Genomic DNA, 19,640 nt, shown 5'->3' with positions numbered 1-19,640 from the left:
TTGCAGAAACATTTTTTTCATTTTTTATGATTAACAGGATTATATTTGCCAAGCTATTATAATATTTGTGTCAATTGCAGATTTGTGAAGATTAAAAATATTTCATTTCATAAGTGAAGGGTTTTTTGTTGTTGTTGTTCTTTGGGGGTTTTATTTTTTTGTTGTTGTTCTTGTTTAATTTTTCCTCTTGTAGAGCAAAGCCAAAGCCTCACAAAAAAATAAAAGATCCTTGGAGGAATAAAATGTTTTCATTTTTTTCTAAGGTTTATACCTTCCTTTCTTTTTTAAAAATTTATTTAATTTCTTTTATTTTTATTTATTTATTCATGAGAGACACAGACTGAGAGAGAGGCAGAGACATAGGCAGAGGGAGAAGCAGGCTCCTCACAGGGAGTTCGATGCGGGACTTGATCCCAGATCCTGGGATCAAGACCTGAGCCGAAGGCAGACACCCAACCACTGAGCCACCCAGGGGTCACCCTTTTTTTTTTTTTTTTTAAGTTTTTATTTATATACCTTTGTCATAAAGCCATAAAACTTTTGAATAGGCAGTGACCTTTGAGGCCATGTAATTCCATATCTCCTTGTGTTTTAGATAAGGAAACTGAGGCCTAGGGATGTAAATTAACTTTCTTTTAAAAAGATTTTATTTATTTATTTGAGAGAGAGAAATAGAGTGTATACACAAGACAGAGCACAAGCAGTGGGGAAGGGCAGAGGGAAGGAAGAAGCAGATTCCCTGCTGTGCAGGGAGCCCAACACAGGGCTTGATCCCAAGACCCTCAGATTGTGACCTAAGCTGAAGGCAGACACTAACCCACTGAACCACCCATTTTACACCCAGATGTAAATTAACTTGATTAAGGTCATACAACAAATAAATGACAGAGCTAGGACTTGAAACTAGGTCTCCTTCTAACCAGGCCAATGTTCAGCTGTACCTTACTGCCTCTCCATCTAAAGAGTCTCTCTCTCTTTTTTTTAATTAAGTAGGATCCATGCCCAACATGGGACTAGAAGTCATGACCCTGGGATCAAGAGTCTCATGCTCTCCCGACTGAGCTATCCAGGCACCCCTAACAAGCCTCTCCAAATGCCTTAACAGCAATGCCATGTACTCTCAAGTTTCAGACACCTAGAAAAATAATTTTTGTTCATATTGCATTCAGGTTTTTTTTTTTAATATTTTATTTATTTATTCATGAGAGACAGAGAGAGAGAGGCAGAGACACAGGCAGAGGAAGAAGCAGGCTCCATGCAGGGAACCTTATGTGGGACTTGATCCGGGGTCTCCAGGATCGCACCCTGGGCTGCAGGCGGCGCTAAACCGCTGCACCACAGGGGCTGCCCATAGGTGTTTTTTGTTTGTTTGTTTGTTTTTTAAGATTTTATTTATTTATTCAGGAGAGACACAGAGGGAAAGGCAGAGACATAGGCAGAGGGAGAAGCAGACTTCTATAGGGAGCCTGATGCAGGACTCCATACCAGGACAGCGAGATTACAACCAGAGCCAAAGGCAGACGGTCAACCACTGAGCCACCTAGGTGCCACTGTGTTCAGTTTATATCACAATTAACTTGAGACTCTGCCTCAAATGTGAAGTTTACCTTAAATGTGAAGTTTATAGGCTAATATATAGGGGGGGGGGGTGTCCAATTCCCCTGCTCAGAACTCATGCTTACTTTTCTTTAAATGCTAGAGAAAGACAGACTACCAACTTTCAGGGGAATACAGATTTTAGCCCTCTTGCTTTTTATTTATTCATGAGAGACACACACACACAGAGAGGCAGAGACACAGGCAGAGGGAGAAGCAGGCTCCATGCTGGGAACCCAATGTGGGACTCAGTCCCAGGACTCCAGGATCATACCCTGGGCTGAAGGCTGCGCTAAACCGCTGAGCCACCGGGGCTGCCCCTTCTTGCTTTATGGTTCATAATTTTACTGAAATAATTGTTTTTTTTTAAGGTGCTTTGATGTGCCACAAGCTACATTAAAAAATAAATATAAAGAAATAATATAAAAATTTATTAACCAAAGGGTTATTATCTATCCTGCTTACTTAAAAGTAGCCTTTAAATGGAAAATACATAATCTGATAATCTAAAGTTGATCAGAATGATCAGTTTTCAAGTTCTAGCACATTTATAGAGGTAACTTCACTCATTCTATTACCTAACACATCCTCTGGCATACTCCTTGCCTGTCACTCTTGTTTTCCTATTTCCGTTTTTGTAGTATTTCACAGGTGGTTAACTTCTGCCCAGAACAATACTGGGGACAAACTTCTTTCCTCAACTGATTTTCTATATTCTATGCTGGCTGAGGCATCTAATGTAAATATCTTCACATTACTTTAGCATGCTTTTTTTCTTAGTTATTAGTATAACTTTAATTTCCTTGTTTGTCCCACTATTAGATGCAGTATTATCCTTATTGTATAATGCTCCAAAGTTAGTTTTATCTGTTTGACTTTTTTCTAAGTTGATTTTTGCAAACATTTTACCTGAGTGTGAGTAATTCTTTGTCTGTAGCAATTCTTTTGACTGCCAAATTATTTTTTCCACACTTAACAAGCTAACAATTTTTTTTACTTAACTAAAATAGCACTGTTTAAATGAAGTGTAGTGCTAGAAATGTTCTGTATTTGCACTGTCAGTTACAATAGCCAATAACCACATGTGACTGTTGAACACTTAGAAAATGTGCCTCGTCCAACTCAGGGACTGAATTTTTAGTCTTATTTAATTTGAATTTTAATAGCTCTATGTGGCTAGTGGCTACCATATTAAACTGTGCAGAACTAGAATATCATGTTCAGACTTTTTAGATTGTAACAGAAACTAGTTTATACTAGCTTAAGAGGAAAAAAAACCACAACAGATTTATTTTATCATGAACTGTCTATAATAGTGGTGGATCTGTGGTTAAACATTATTAGATCCAGGGGCACAAAAGGGACTCTTTTTTATTCATTCCATAGTTCTGCTTCTTTTGGGTCTTACCCTCTTCCAGTGTAGATGGATTTTGTCCTTATGGCAGGGAACATGATCACTGACAACTCATTCATATCCTGCCTGCACATTGACCCAAAGGTAAAAAAAAAGAAAAAAAAAAAAAAAAAAAGCAATCTTCCCTTTAAGCTTCAAGGGAAAGTTCTAGATAAAGACACTGATTGGCCCAGCATGGGTCATGTGTCCATCCTTGAGCTATTCCCTGTGGACAAAGAGATGGGCTATTATAATGGGCCAGACCTAGGGCATATACCTCCCCATGAGAATAAAGGGGAAATGGGTCCTGTTTTTGAGAACCCAGTCAGAACAATGTAAAATAAGGGAGATGCAGTCTTCCAAGGGAAGAAAGAGTGCTGGATGGGTAAAAACAAGTTAAATTTTTAGATATTTACATAATTTTTACTGTTCAATTCAGTAGTCTACAATAAGTCTAAACTCAGTTATAAGTGCTAGAAATCCATCTCAAGATAGTTAAAAAAAATTTTTTTAGATACTTTGGTTCTTAAAAAAAAAAAAAGAATTTGGTTCTTCTAACAAAAAAGTCTAGAGATTCTAGGTCTTCAGACATGACTAATTTCAGTTGCTTACACCGTAATTAGTCTCTATCTCTTTTTCTTGGTCCAGTTTCATTTATGTTAGCTCTGTTCTCAGACACACCTTCTACACATAAACAACATCTGACAACATCAAAGTACACCATCCATTCAGCTGAAGATTTCAGGAGACCTCTCCTCATGTTCACAGTGTTATGGTCCATGTGCTGTGGCCAAGGAGACAGAGCCAAATGATTGAGAGTCAGTCAAAATGATCCAGAGCTCCATCCGAGTTACAAGAAGCAGTAAAAAGGCAATAGGAATGGAACACAGAACAGACAAAACAGTAATACTTTTTTCCTTTTTTTTTTCTTTTCTCATTTATATGCTGTCTTTACATATAAGTCTGTATTATAAATATTTTTTAACATGGCTTTAATTTACTGTGTTGATACACTTTGTATAATAAAGATGAAATAAGGGATCTTTTACTATTTTTTATTCACATAGTAGTGGGATTGAAGTTTCAGATGGGAGAGAGAATTTTATGATACTTATGCAGTGTGTACAGCATACTATGTAAATGATTCAAGGCAAAAGAGATTAGGAAAAATAAAAAATTAACCCTCAGGAAAGGTAAAAAATGATGAAAAGTCCTCATCTAATTTTTTTATGACTCTAATTTCTACTAAATTTTGCCTAGGAAAAGAATAAAAAAAGTTTTCTTTGAGTAGCTGTATTGATACAATTCTTTAACACACTCCTGAATTAGCATGTATTTCCCTTGCCTGAACATATATATTCTCAATCTCCAAAAATTTCAATGGTGATATCATAGCAAAACTTTCCAAACAACCAGTATCAACTAGTAGAGTATAGGGTTATTGTTTTTTTCCTTCTACCTCCTGGTTCTCAGGAAGGATCTGTAACAAAAGAGAGACTACCAAGAGAAAAACAAACAGAAGTTTATTAATTTATATGTGTCATTGGAGAAACTCAAGGATGAGTAACTCAAAGGCTGGTGAGAACTTGAGTTTATCTAGCATCTTAACAAACAAAGAAAATCCAATACATTTTCAGAGAAGTAACAAGACAAATAAAAAGGATTTTGAGGGGGTGGGGCAAAAAAAAGGATTTTGAGTTTCTAGGGTGGCAAATTGTGGGAACTTAAGTAGATGGGTGAATAATGGAAAATAAAGGCTAGTCAGTACTTTGTTGTGCAGAGTTCTGTGGTACTATCTGTAGATCTAAATTGTCAGTGATACGTTTCGTATGAATTTAAGTCTTGTTTCTAGGCAGATGGAAAAGGACAGAACACTTTTCTTATATCTGCCTCATCTCAGTTGCCTTCAGTTCAAAATAATCCTTATGCCAAAGTGGCATACTGTGGAATGGCAAACTCTGTTACCTTTCGGGGGAATGGTTAAATTAAAATAATGAAGTTGTTGCATAGCTACTCAATGGAGCATTTTAAAACCATTTAAAATAATAATTATATAATAAGTTTTTTTTTAAAGATTTTATTTGTTTATTCATGAGAGACACACACACACACAGAGAGAGAGAGAGAGAGAGAGAGGGAGGCAGAGACCTAGGCAGAGGGAGAAGCAGGCTCCATGCAGGAAGCTCGAAGTGGGACTCAATCCCAGGACTCTGGGATCATGCCCTGCACCAAAGGCAGACGCTCAACCACTGAGCCACCCAGGCATCCCCATAATTCTAAATTCTAAGTGTTTTAACATGCAACATTTATTTTTTACTTATGTAAAAAGATCAGGTTAAGGTCTGTAGGTACACTATATTCTAACTACTAAATTATGCCTAGGAAAAGAGTAGAGCAAGTATACTAAATGGTCACAATGGTTAAATCTAAGTTGTTGGATTTTAGATGAATTTCCTTTTCTTTATACTTTTCTTAATTTTGCTAATGTCCTATATGAATACATACTATTGTGAAAACAATAACTTTATCAATTTTTTTCTCCCTGATCATCAAAAAAGTAAAAGTTATCTTTTAAAAATACCTTCAAAAATCTTGCTTCCTCAGCATGCCAGTGTGAAGGAAAAGATAACCGAATTCCATTACTGAAGGAAGTTTTCGAGGCCTTTCCTAACACTCCTATTAACATCGATATCAAGGTCAACAACAACGTGCTGATAAAGAAGGTAGGCAGGCAGTGCCTCTTCTGGGTGTGCTGTGTCAGATTTCACAAACTAAATAAGGCCAGAGTAGGTGACTTCATAGATTGATAATGTTCAAGGAAATGTGATACTCTAAGGATCAGTATTGTCTTAAATAATGCCCTGGTAGAAGAGATCACTCTACTTACAGAAAAGCCTATTTTCAGAGTAAGTTGTCTTGTCTCAATCGTGGATAGAAAGTGAGCTCCTGTGAACCAATTGTTATGGCATCGATACAATTAGCCTCTTCAAATTCACTTGTTTCATTTGTAGTTAGCTTACATCAAGTGACTGGGCAGTCATATTCTATTAGATAAATCATAGAATGGCAAAATATAAGTAATTGCTTATGTTTTATAACTAATCTGAATTCACATATTGGTTCTTCCCAAAGTTTATACTATTTACTGGCAGAAAGTCAGTGGTAATCCATTTTTAAACTGAAGTAATGTAAGTGGATTTACAAATGTGCACATACATAAACTTTTGCATTTTCACACGTAGGTTTCAGAGTTGGTGAAGCAGTACAGACGAGAACACATAACGGTTTGGGGTAATGCCAGTTATGAAATTGTAGAAAAGTGCTACAGAGAGGTAAGCTTCAGAAATGACACAGAATGATCTTTCTTGCTGTTGTGTATCTATAAATGTTATCACAGTAATAACTTTTAAAAATTCTTATTTCAAAGCCTTGATACAAAGACAGATGGTAGAAGCACCTAACCAGAGGTTTACTGATAGAGGTAATGGATTTAATAGAAATAATATACTTGGGCTGGCTCATAGAATTCTTATTTTTACATGCTAATGTTAGTTGTTTGCCAACATTTTATTATGTACATTATGAAACAAAATATGATTCTTGTCTTTTTATATCTGTTCTTTTTGTTAGGTTATTGAAATTATTTGTGTAATTTTGAATTGAGGAAAGTATTCAGTCCTTCACTTCTTTAGTTGAAGCTTCTTGGTTCCCTACCTCCCAGGAAGAACTAATCAAATTAATCCGGGATCCTAATTATCAGGTGGTATATAAAAGTATGGCCATCTGAAATTTTTCTGTTTGAAGAAAATATATCTATAAAAAGTTAATTTGATATATTTTGACATGCTATGCTATACCTCTATAAGCAAGTTTTGCTATATACTATAGGTATTCTAAATATAGCATCTATACTTATATACTATAGCAGATATAGCTAGGAGAATATGAAATTTAAAATGTTAAAAAACCTTAAGCATTGAAGACTCTTTCAGAATACAAGTGATAGTGCAGAATAAATACTGCAACACAAGTAGCAATTCAAAATACAAAGATTTCTTTTGGGAAGGTCTACCTTTCCTATCAAAGAAGGCAAAAACATAGATCTAGAATTGGCACCATTATAATTAAAAGTAGAGTTGTACATTAACTAGTACATCAAAGTACCTTAAAGCAAGTAAGTTTTGGGCATCCCTGGGTGGCTTAGCGGTTTGGCGCCTGCCTTTGGCCCAGGGCGTGATCCTGGAGTCCTGGGATCAGGTCTCGCATCGGGCTCCCTGCATGGAGCCTGCTTTTCCCTCTGCCTGTGTCTCTGCCTCTCTCTCTGTCATGAATAAATAAATAAAATCTTAAAAAAAAAAAAAAGCAAGTAAGTTTTATTTATATGCCACAGGCTCTTTGAGATTCCAAGGTAGCTTGTGTACCAAAGGAGAAAACAGTAATCATTGGGATGAATGGCTTCAGATTGCTAAGAATTTAGGGCTGACTTTTCTAAAACTAATCATAGTTGTCTAATGGTATTTTCACATGTCATTAAAAGTGACTGTAATAGGATGCCTCACAACCTGCTAGCGGTTTTGGGTTTTTGTTTTTGTTTTTGTTTTTTTACATCATTCAAATACTTTTAAGAGTTAAAAAAAAAAAAAATAGCTGGCGCCTGGGTGGCTCAGTGGTTGAGCATCTGCTTTGGCTCCAGGGTCCTAGGATTGAGTCCCTCATCAGGCTCCCTGTAGAGAACCTGCTTCTCCCTCTGCCTATGTCTCTGTCTCTCTCTGTGTGTCTCTCATGAATAAATAAAATATTTTTTAAACTAAAATAAAAAATAGTGATAACAGTAAATACTGGAGAAGCTAGATCTCTCCTATATAGCAGGTGGGAATGTAAAGTAGTACAGCCACTCTCTTCATTAGTTGGTTAGTTTCTTATCAAGCTAAACATACACTTACCATATTAACCAGCAATCTTGCTCTTGGGCATTTATCTTAGAAAAATGAATTATGTTCATAAAATGAAACGAACTTATGCTCATAAAAACCTGTGTATTAATATTTATAGCAGCTTTATTTATAATAGCAAAATACTGGAAACCAACCAAAATGCCCTTCAGTGGGTAGATGACTGAATAAACTGATACATCCACATGATATAATACTATTCAGCCATGAAAGGAAATGAACTACTGATACTGTCCTCATCCTCAAAGACATTTTGCTTAGTGAAAAAAATTAACCTCAAAAGGTTACATCCTGGAATCACTATATTGTATCCCTGAAACTAATATAATACTGTATGTTAATTAACTGAATTTAAAAGAAACTTAAAGGAACCAAAAATAAAACAAAACAAATAGATTACATACTGTATGATTCCATTTATGTAATGTTCTCAAATTCTATTCTTCTATAGACATGAAGAGTAGATAAGTGGCTGCCAGGGGACAGAGAGGGGGGTGGGGTAGAGTGCAGGAAAATACAAAGATTTAACAGGAAAGAGTTATGTGTGCTGGAACTGTCCTGTAGCTTGATGGTGGTGGAGGTTACATGAACTGATACATTGTTAAAACTGCACTAAACCAAACACATGCACAAATGAATACAGATTTTAAAAGTGATGACAACTGAATAAGGTGATAACAGTGATATACCGGCCCAGGAGGGAGGGAGGGAGGGAGGGAGGGAAGGAGGAAGGGAGGGAGGGAGGGAGGGAAGGAGGAAGGGAGGGAGGGAGGGAGGGAAGGAGGGAGGGAGGGAGGGAGGGAGGGAGAGAGGGAGGGAGGGAGGGAGGGAAGGAAGGAAGGAAGGAAGGAAGGAAGGAAGGAAGGAAGGAAGGAAGGAATATACCAGTATCAAGTCTTGGTTTTTATATTGTTCTAGAGTTACATAAAATATTACTATTTGGGGAAGCTAAATTAAGGGTACATGGGACTCTGTTTTTACAACTTTTTGTGAATCTAATTGTTTCAAAATAAAAGGTCCACTTTTGACCCAGAATTGCAGAACTTTTCCCTTGATTCACATATTTTTCTAGAAGCCTCTGGCTTTCTGTTATTTTAGAACTTAAAAGGTCCAAAACTTCCAGCAGTCATTTTCAAGCATCATAGTAAAAATGTCTCAATAATAATTGTTGGTCATAGGGCAACCCCGGTGGTGGAGCGGTTTGGCACCGCCTGCAGCCTGGGGTGTGATCCTGGAGACCTGGAGCCTGCTTCTCCCTCTCCCTCTGCCTGTGTCTCTGCCTCTCTCTCTCTGTGTCTATGAATAAATAAATAAAATATTTTAAAAAAATAATTGTTGGTCATATAATGAACATGTCATATAATTAAGTCAAGTATCTTTTATTCTTCAAATATGATTTATGAGAATTCTACATTAGCCCTTTAATTCTCAAATGCTAGAAACTAAGAATATAAAAGAAAAATGGGGCACACAGTGTAGAGGGGCAAACATGGCACTTATTCCCACTGAATGACTTTTAATTCATTCTTACTGCAGTGGTTCTTAAACTTGGCTGTATGTTGAAATTACCTGAAAAGTCTCAAAAAAACACTAATGCCTGGATCCCATTCCATAAATTCTATTTATTTTACTCAAGTATAATTGAACACAATGTTTTTTTTTTTTAATTTTTATTTATTTATGATAGTCACACAGAGAGAGAGAGAGAGGCGGAGACATAGGCAGAGAGAGAAGCAGGCTCCATGCACCAGGAGCCCGATATGGGATTCGATCCCGGGTCTCCAGGATCGCTCCCTGGGCCAAAGGCAGGCGCTAAACCGCTGCGCCACCCAGGGATCCCTTGAACACAATGTTATATTAGTGACTCCACAAATCTGTACATTGTGCTATGCTCAGCACAAGTGTAGCTACCGTCTGTCAACCATACAACAGCATTACAATACTATTGACTATATTCCCTATGCTGTGCCTTTTATCCCCATGACCTATTCATTCCATAACTGGAAGCCTGTGTCTCTCCCTCCCCTCCTCTCTGGTAACCATCATTCTTTGTATTTATGGGTCTGTTTCTGCTTTTTGTTTATTCATTTTGTTTTTAAATTCCACATATAAGAGAAATCATATGGTCTTTGTCTTTCTCTGTCTGACTTATTTCCTTAGCATAACACCCTCTCAGTCCAACCATGTTGCAGATGGCAAGATTTCCAGATGTTCTAATTTAGAAGATACAGAGTGGCACCAGCCAGTCTGTAGGTCAGTGGTGTGCCAATATACCAAACTTTGCCCTCCCACCAGGGGCAGCCTTGCATGGTTTTCCAGAAGAACCAGTTATTGTTTTTAGTTCTCTGGGTCTAAAGTTGTGTGAGTTTTGAGGTTCAGTCCCAAGCCTATTTTTCCCATAAGCTCTATTATTCTTAGTGTATGAATTTGCAGAAATTAAATTTTTCAGGGGCTTGTACACTGTGTTATAGCTGAAACACTTGTATATGAATAAGCCTAAAATATTACAAAGTGGCATGTGAACATAGGGTCAAGAGAAATCCTCAAACTTATTTACTCAATTTTTTTTAGATAAAGAAGTGGGTAATTTAGACATGCTATTTAAAATAAATTACTTTTTGGCATGAAATTTTTATCTTTATTTTATTATTTTTTAAAGATTTTATTTATTTATTCATGAGAGACACAGAGAGAGAAAGAGAGGCAGAGACATAGGCAGAGGGAGAAGCAGGGTCCATGCAGGGAACCCGATGTAGGACTCGATCCTGGGACTCCAGGATCACACCCTGGGCCAAAGACAGGTGCTGAACTGCTGAGCACCCAGGGATCCCATTAATTTTTAAATATATTATAATTTTTAATATATTATTTTAAATATATAATATACTTCTTTAATTATATTATATATTTTTAATATTTTGTATGGAAAAAATCAAATTTACTGTAATTTCTGTTTATTTTAAAGACAAATATAGGAGGAACTAGGGAGATGGGGATATGAGGGGCTGTTTACTGAGCATAGAATTTCACTTTTACAAAATGAAAAGAGTTTCATATATATATATGAAGCTTGCATTTTAAGGGTTTTGGGATCTTGAACACATTTTCCAATAGAAACCCAAAATGGTGGCTAGATCCTTCGACTAGCTTATGAAATCCTATTTATATTTGATGCATAACATATCTGACAGGTGACATATTTGCAACAGTGTTTATATTTCATCTATAGTTGTATCAATATTACATTCTGTGTAACTATATATAGATAGGAACACATATATCTATATATGGATATATATGAATATATATTGATCTTTAGTTATATATTTTTAAGTGGGTATAAGGTTACTGAATATTTCATATCTTTATTTTTTTATCTTGTTCCATCAGGTTTAGTATTTTTAATCTCTAGTGATAAACACTATTACCAACAGACAGAAATGATATTGTAAAAGCAGAGAGTAAGAAATAGAGAAAGTTAAATATCATCAATTAACAGCTTAGGGCTCCATGATGGAACCTGACCCATTTGGCAAGGACTAGCCATTTTTAAGTGTGGTGTGTTTGGGGATAGATATTGATAATTCAGTACTTTTAACAAATGTCCACATACAGTCTTGGAAATTTTGAGGATGTGAAATAATCCTCATTATTTGACCAGTTGTAAAGTAATATAATATTGCTTGTGTCTTTTAGAATTCAGATATTCCTATACTCTTCAGTCTGCAACGTGTTCTGCTCATTCTTGGCCTTTTCTTCACTGGCCTCTTGCCCTTTGTGCCTATTCGAGAACAGTTTTTTGAAATCCCAATGCCTTCTATCATATTGAAGTAAGTGGTTGCTCTGTTTTCATCAGTTATCATTATAGGGGGACCAAGATCAAGGCTCCTTAATATCAATACCAATAATAAAGAATAGATTGCTATAGAGGCGGCTGGCTGGCTTGGTTGGTAGAGCATGTGACTCTTGATCTCAGGGTTGTAAGTTTGAGCCCCACATTGGGTATAGAGATTACTTAAAAAAAAATCTTAAAAAAAAATAGACTGTTGAAGTTATTTACATGTTGGATTAACTACCTATATTAATAATGCTTTTTGATATAATTAAGACATATTTTTCTAAAATGAATAATATAGGATTATAAATATTTCATCTTGACCCATTTCAGGTAACAGTGACTTTCTGTGCCCGTGTACTCAGAAGTCAGGTACAAAGAATTGAGCTTACTGTTGAAGCTTAATAATTCTTTTATTCTAACATGTAATAGCAATTGCTTTCCAACTTCCTTAACTTATTTATACTTCAATCACAATATGCAGCTGAAATTCCATTAAACTCCAAATTCATGGAGCACCTGGCTGGCTCAGTCAGAAAAGCATATGACTTGATCTGGGTAGGGGGGCTATTTTGAGTTTGAGCCCCATGTTGGGTATAGAGATTACTTAAAACAGAACAAAACAAAACAACAACAACAACAAAAAACCACCTCCAAATTCACCAAAAGTAGTAATACATTGAGGAAGAAAAACAACTACTACCACCATAACAACAACCAGAAAAAAGCTTTGGGAGAATAGGAAAAAGAAAGGGATATTGTTAGTTTATTTAAATAAGATACTTCTATATTGATGTAACTTCTCTCCGGAGTACAAAGCCTTGCTTTTCACACACTACTTTACTACAAACATAAAAATATAAAACACTTACCACTGCCTGGCAGATAATAGGCAGTTAATAAATGAGAGCTTTTATTGTTCAATTATCTTTATCATCATTATTAGAAAAAGTTTCATCTCACAATCCTGCACTCTTAGAATGTGATTTCTAGCTGTGAACTTCTAATAATCGGTCATGACAAAGGAATTTGGAACTCCAAGGGAGATCATTTATTATTTTCCTTTATTTAAAAGATTTTATTTATTAATGAGAGAGAGAGAGACAGAGACAGAGACAGAGAGAGAGAGGAAGAGACACAGGCAGAGGGAGAAGCAGGCTCCATGCAGGGATCCCGATGTGGGACTCTATCCCAGATCTCCAGGATCACACCCTGGGCTGAAGGCGGCGCTAAACCGCTCAGCCACTTGGGCTGCCCAAGGGAGATCATTTAAATGTGATTTCACCTAGGGGCACCTGGCTAGCTCAGTTGGTAGAGCATGCAATTCTTGATCTCAGGGTTGCGATTTCGAGCCCTACATTGGGTGTAGAGATTGTAGAGATTATGTTAAAAAAATTAAATGGGATCTCACCTACATAGAAACTTTTTTCATCCCAAAACAGAACTTTATTTTTTTTTAAAGATTTTATTTATTCATGATAGTCACACAGAGAGAAAGAGGCAGAGACACAGGCAGAGGGAGAAGCAGGCTCCATGCAGGGAGCCCGACGTGGGATTCGATCCCGGGTCTCCAGGATCGCGCCCTGGGCCAAAGGCAGGTGCTGAACCGCTGCGCCACCCAGGGATCCCCCAAAACAGAACTTTAAAAGATCAAGCTGAACATTAGAAGTAATTAGGAAATATTGGTAAGAAAAACAATTTGGTCGGTACCCTAGTATTCAGCATTTATGTTTCATGCTTGTTTTCCAATTTGAGTTTCTTTGTGATGAACATGTTTATTTTAACTATTCCCAATTATATTTATGGATAGTCTTTGTAGCTATTTCTTAGACAAAACAGAAATTACTTCTTGCCTATGAAGAAACTATTTATTCATGAGAGACAGAGAGCGGGGAGGGGGGAAGGGGCAGAGACACAGGCAGAGGGAGAAGCAGGCTCCATGCAGGGAGCCTGAAGTGGGACTTGATCCCAGGTCTCCAGGATCACGCCCTGGGCTGAAGGCGGCGCTAAACTGCTGAGCCACCCAGGCTGCCCACTAATAGCATTTTTCACAGAGCTAGAACAAACAATCTTAAATTTTGTGTGGAACCACAAAGACCCCAAATAGCCAAAGCAATCTTGAAAAAAAAAAAAAAAAAGAAAGAAAGAAAAACCCACAGCTGGAGGCATCACAATTCTGGACTTCAAGTTCAAGTTATATTATAAATCTGTAGTCATCAAAACAGCGTGGTACTGGCACAAAAATAGACACAGAGATTAATGGCACAGAATAGAAAATCCAGAAGTGAACCAACAGCTATATAGTCAACTAATCTTTGACAAAGTAGGAAAGAATATCCAATGAGAAAAAGAATGTCTCTTCAACAAATGGTGTTGGAAGAATTGGACAGCAACATGCAAAAGAATGAAATTGGACCACTTTCTTACACCATACACAGAAATAGATTCAAAATGGATTAAGGGGCAGCCCTGGTGGCTCAGTGGTTTAGCGCCACCTTCAGTCCAGGGCGTGATCCTGGGGACCAGGGATTGAGTCCCATGGCGGGCTTCCCGCATGGAGCCTGCTTCTCCCTCTGCCTGTGTCTCTGCCTCTCTCTCTCTCTCTCTCTCTCTCTGTGTCTCATGAATAAATAAATAAAATATTTTTTTAAAAAATGGATTAAGGACCTAAATGTGAGACCTGAAACCATAAAAATGCTTAAAGAGAACACAAGCAATAACTTCTTTGACATCAGCCTTAGCAACTTCTTTCTAGATATGTCTTCTGAGGCAAGGGGAACAAAATACAAAATAAACTATTGGGACTACATCAAAATAAAAACTTCCTCACAGGGCAGCCTGGGTGGCTCAGCGGTTTAGCGCTGCCTTCACCCCAGGGCCTGATCCTGGAGACCCGGGATCCAGTCCCATGTCAGGCTCCCTGCATGGAGTCTGCCACTGTCTCTCTCTGTATCTCTCAGGAATAAATAAATAAAATCTTAAAAAAAAAACACACAACAACAACAACAAAACTTCCTCACAGTAAAGGAAACAATCAGCAAAACTAAAAGGCAACCTGTAAAATGGGAGATGATAGTTGCAAATGACATACATATCTGTTAAAGGATTAATATCCAAAAAATATAAAGAACCTATAAAACTCAATACCCCCAACATGAATAATCTTTTTTTCACATAAAAACGTGATGTTTTGCCATTTGCAATGACATGGATGGAGCTAGAGAGTACTATGCTAAGCAAAATAAGCCAAAGAAAGACATACTGCATGATTTCACTCATATGTGGAATTCCAGAAAGAAAACAAATGAGCAAAGGACAAAAAGGAGAGGCAAACCAAGAAACACACTCAACTATAGAGAGCAAACTGTTGATTACCAGGGAGGAAGAAGGTAGGGGGGATGGGAGAGAGAGGAGATGGGGATTAAGGAGTACACTTGCTTGATGAGCACTGGGTAATGTATGGAAGTGTTGAATCACTATATTGTACACCTGAAACTAATATTACACTGTATATTAACTAACTGGAATTTAAATAAAAACTAAAAAAAAAAAAGAAGAAGAAGAAAGAATAGGGTCCACATCTTGAAATATGGAAAGGGGAAGAAAAAACACATGCTTTTAGCTTTTTTTTTTTTTAAGGGTTTTTTAAGTCACATTTTTACCCCATATATCTTTTAATTTGTAGTAAAATTTGGTTGTGTTTAAATGTACTGTATACCAGTGTTCACTTCAGCAGCACATATACTAAGTCTACTATATACTAAGTTATAGCAGACAAAGCAAGAGAAAGAGGCTTCCCCCCAGAAAAAGAGACATGAGCCCCAGTCACCCAGGGTCTGGAAAGATAACTTTCATTATTTTTTTTTTTACCTTTCAGTAGTGGTAGCAAAAGGTTAGCTCAAAATCAATAGAAACAGAGAACCCAAATGGGCTTTATTTTAATTTGCTTTTGTGTTTTTTTACAAATATTTTGAGCACATACTAAGTGCAAAGAAACTGTTTTTGGTTTGAGGTTCATTTTATTTTATCACACTGATAATTTCCTGTGTTTCTAATTTATGATTCAAATTTTATTTTGCCTCAGGCTAAAAGAACCACACACTATGTCCAGAAGCCAAAAGTTTCTCATCTGGCTTTCTGATACGTAAGAATTTTAGTTTTTTTTTATATATGAGTTATTGTTTTACCTGTATCTATTAAGTACTATGTTTATAATTTAAAGCAAGCTTCCTATATGTGATTTGTAACAAGGACATGTTGAGCACCTACTATGTTGGTAGTTGTATATGAATCATTTAGAACTACTTTAATTACTAGTCACAAACCTGAAGAGGAATCTTGAGAGATAATCTCATCCAGCTTCAGGATAAAACTGAGTGCCCTCCTACCTAAAGGTAAATGATTGACTTAGGGTTATCTAGCTAGTTAATAGCTGAGGTGGTATATAAAACCATTCCCTTCTACCTATTTGCTGTTTTCATGATGGAAAGAAGTGTGTATGGCATATAGCATATGTAAAAGTGTGTATTGACTAGCAGCACATTTCTCTGAAAAATCTGCACCAAAAAAAAAAAAAAAAAAAAAAAATCTGCACCAAGACTTAATAGCAGACAGGAAGCCCCACCTTTAGGATGGGCATCTACTTTAAAGAAAATACTTTAATTTGAGTTTAATTTTAGGTAAATACTACAATGTTACTGTGCTATATTTTGCTTTAAAATGGAACCCGGAATGCTTACATGATAGTCTTAATCACAACCTTTTAAGTTACTTAGCTCCTCTTTCAAAGAGTTGGAAAACTAGTTTTATCTTTTCTCTGTGCCACAGGGTTTATTCTTTTTTGTTTTATTCCTGATTTAATTTCTAGTTTCCAGGGACACTTTTTTTTTGGTGTTACATGCATATGATTTTTAGTTTCTATTAATCATTTTAATAGACATAAACAAAATAGAAATAATATGTATAACTTTCCAGTACAGTTCATTCCCATCGTGCTCAAATGATTTGTATTCTAAGAGTTCACTTTTAGGTCAATTATTTAGAACTTTTAAAAATGCAGTTTTCCTATTTATAGTGTAGTTAAAGGACATTAGGTTTCTAAGACAGCACATGAAAGACTAACACATTAGGTAAATGAACTATGATATTATAGAACTTGACCCAAGTCCACTACCTTATTTTAACTTGGAAAGTTAGAGACAGGCTTCTCAGCTCTCTCTCACTTGTCAGAGTGTCAACAGGGAAAGTGAGGAAGCCTCTTGTCATCCATCAAGTGGCTTCAGTAAGAATGGGTCTCTTGAGGACCTCGTTACAGAAGGAATAGAAAAGAGGTGCTGGTCTTCCAGCAAGCAGCCAGCAGTGAAAGGAGAACCCAGCACTCAGAACATCAATGCATCCATAGCAGTCATTCCTTGAAGTCATTGTTTTATTGCTAAGGCATTAGGATTAAATTCAACTAGGAATAATAAACTCTAAATGGGCTAAATTAGGACTAAGGACTAACTTTAGTCCCTCGTTAGAGCCAAGAAGTATCTAAATTTGTTCTTCTCTTTTTCTAGCTTACTAATGAGAAAAGCCTTGTTTGACCACCTCACTGCCAGAGGCATTCAGGTAAGTTTCTGGAATGATGCATTTTGGGAACAGTATAGCTCACCAGTTTAACACTAGTATAAAGGGCAGGAACTTAATTTGGTCCCAGTTCTGATGCTGCTGCTTTACTGGTTCACAAATGAAGATATTAAGTTTTGCCTTACATTTAACAAGAAAGCATTGGCATTTTAGTAACTGGAGTCCACTTGTGTAGGTGAGAGTACCTAAAGCCAGAGGGTGGGACAGTGTATATTTAATGAATAAACTAAAATCTCTTTAAAGGGTTCAGTGATTTCTTAACATTACAGGTTTAAAAGGCTGTTTCTAGGTATGCTGAGATTGTAGTATATAAACGCTATTATAAAAATTATTTTCGCCAGCCCGGGTGGCACAGCGGTTTAGCGCCATCTGCAGCCCAGGGCGTGATCCTGGAGACCCTGGATCAAGTCCCACATCAGGCTCTCTGCATGATGCCTGTTTCTCCCTCTGCCTGTGTCTCTGCCTCCCTCTCTCTCTGTGTGTCTCTATGAATAAATAAATAAAGTATTTTAAAAAATTATTTTCTATTTTAACATTTCTTCTTATATTTCTAATGCTTCTAATTTTCAGGTGTATATTTGGGTATTGAATGAAGAACAAGAATACAAACGAGCTTTTGATTTGGGAGCAACTGGGGTGATGACAGACTATCCAACAAAGCTTAAGGATTTTTTACATAATTTTTCAGCATAGAAAAGGAGATACTCAGAAGCACTCAAAGAAAACATGAAAAGACCTAAGGAAAAAAAAAAACCACAACAAGTTTGCCATCATTTTCCTAAGCCATTTCCAGAATGGTAAAGGTTTAATCATTTAAGTTTTTATTACCTCATTTTTAAGCTTGTCTGAGAATGTAGAGACTATATATTGTATATTTATTTTAAACAATATTGCATATTTTACATTTCTAAATAGTTTGTTTAGAAAGATAACTGGTTATGAGAAGTAGATTATTGATCAAGAGTTCTGTATATGATGCAGTATTCTAAGTAATTGTAAAATCAAAGACTCTTGGATAAATTTGACATTTGCCTTCACTAGAATAAGATCAACTAATTAGTAAAGCAAAATTGTTGAAGGCCACTACAGCTATTCTGAGTTGCCTTGTTATTTCAGTACATGTTAGTTTAAAAGGAAATAAAATACAGTGAGAGGAGATCTTAGAAATCAGTGATATAGTTATCTGACAAGCTATACCTTGTTAACAGAAGGGAAGACTCAAAAAAACTGAAACTTTATTACTTGATCAGAAATTAAAACTGTAGACATTTAGATTTCTTGGTTGCTGTTGTTAATGGGGACATTCTATTTGGAATCTTCTTCAGGTGTAACAGTGTTACCATGTCCTTTCTTTTTCATAAACATTAAAATTGGACTTATTAAATGTGAATTAAGACAAGATCCAAATAGTCATATATTTGTTTCCTCTAAAGACATGTAAATTTTCCACTTTTGGCAATGAATAACTGGGCCTATAACTAGATTTTAAATAACGTCTTGAATCCTAGTAATCATATGAAACTGACGAAAGTACATATCATTGTTTCTAATACTCACACTATAAACCGCCTGTTCCTGACCTGTAAGGATTAATTCTTCTGAATATTAAGTGGAAGCAGAATTGCTCAAAGCATTAGGTATCACTTTCTCAGCTTTTCTGATGTGACTCCCTGTAAATCTGTTTCTAATCTTTTTCACTAATTTTCATTATCTCTTTGGGAAGTCAATCTACTCTGGAACAAGGCTCTCTTACCTAGATTACATCTCTCACTTGGAATTTGCCAGCTAGCAACTATGAAGGATGATCATACTCCCACCTGTCCCTTGACGACATAAATAACATTTGCTTTTTTGTTTCAATTGAAATAAAGTTTTACAAGAACAAAATAAGTGTTCTTCATTGCTTTTTTGCAATTGTAATTCCAGAAATGCTTTATAGATTTTGGGGGGTGAAGAATTTAATGAGGTGATAAATTGATAACAGGAGTAAGCACACCTGAGATTTTTCTCTCGAGTAAGGAAAACAAAAAAATGTGAAACACTCTTATGGTAACAGAAGTTGCTTCTTGGCATTTGAACAAATAACTTGGGCAGGTAACCCATTAAATCAGTCATTTTTAATTTCACTTACTAAAATTTATTATACCGTTGCTATGGATTATTTTGATCACTTTGATATGACTCTTTTATTTTTTCTTTTTGACTTTTATTTTGTTATTATTCAGAGCAGCTCATA

General features: G+C 36.2%; 1 protein-coding gene across 4 annotated transcripts in view; it reads left to right on the top strand.

The window, feature by feature from the left end:
* The window catches only part of GDPD1 (glycerophosphodiester phosphodiesterase domain containing 1), a 53,782-nt gene extending 34,488 nt beyond the window's left edge, over positions 1 to 19,294 (top strand). For 2 of the 4 annotated variants that reach the window (XM_072779748.1, XM_072779750.1), the window contains exons 5-10: positions 5,594 to 5,712; positions 6,232 to 6,321; positions 11,638 to 11,771; positions 15,861 to 15,920; positions 17,335 to 17,386; positions 17,746 to 17,910. In XM_072779748.1, the coding sequence (XP_072635849.1) occupies positions 5,594 to 5,712; positions 6,232 to 6,321; positions 11,638 to 11,771; positions 15,861 to 15,920; positions 17,335 to 17,386; positions 17,746 to 17,895 (605 nt within the window). In that variant the 3' untranslated portion in view covers positions 17,896 to 17,910. Of the gene's footprint in view, positions 1 to 5,593; positions 5,713 to 6,231; positions 6,322 to 11,637; positions 11,772 to 15,860; positions 15,921 to 17,334; positions 17,387 to 17,745; positions 17,911 to 17,974 lie in introns of those variants that run through there. The other 2 variants (XR_012008729.1, XM_072779749.1) reach the window with 2 other exon arrangements.
* The last annotated feature ends 346 nt before the right edge of the window (positions 19,295 to 19,640 follow it).

The sequence above is a fragment of the Canis lupus genome, chromosome 16 (assembly GCF_048164855.1).
Source record: "Canis lupus baileyi chromosome 16, mCanLup2.hap1, whole genome shotgun sequence".
Lineage (NCBI taxonomy): Eukaryota > Metazoa > Chordata > Mammalia > Carnivora > Canidae > Canis > Canis lupus.
Note: the sequence above shows the minus strand (reverse complement) of the source record. Positions and strands in the feature narration are given on the sequence as shown.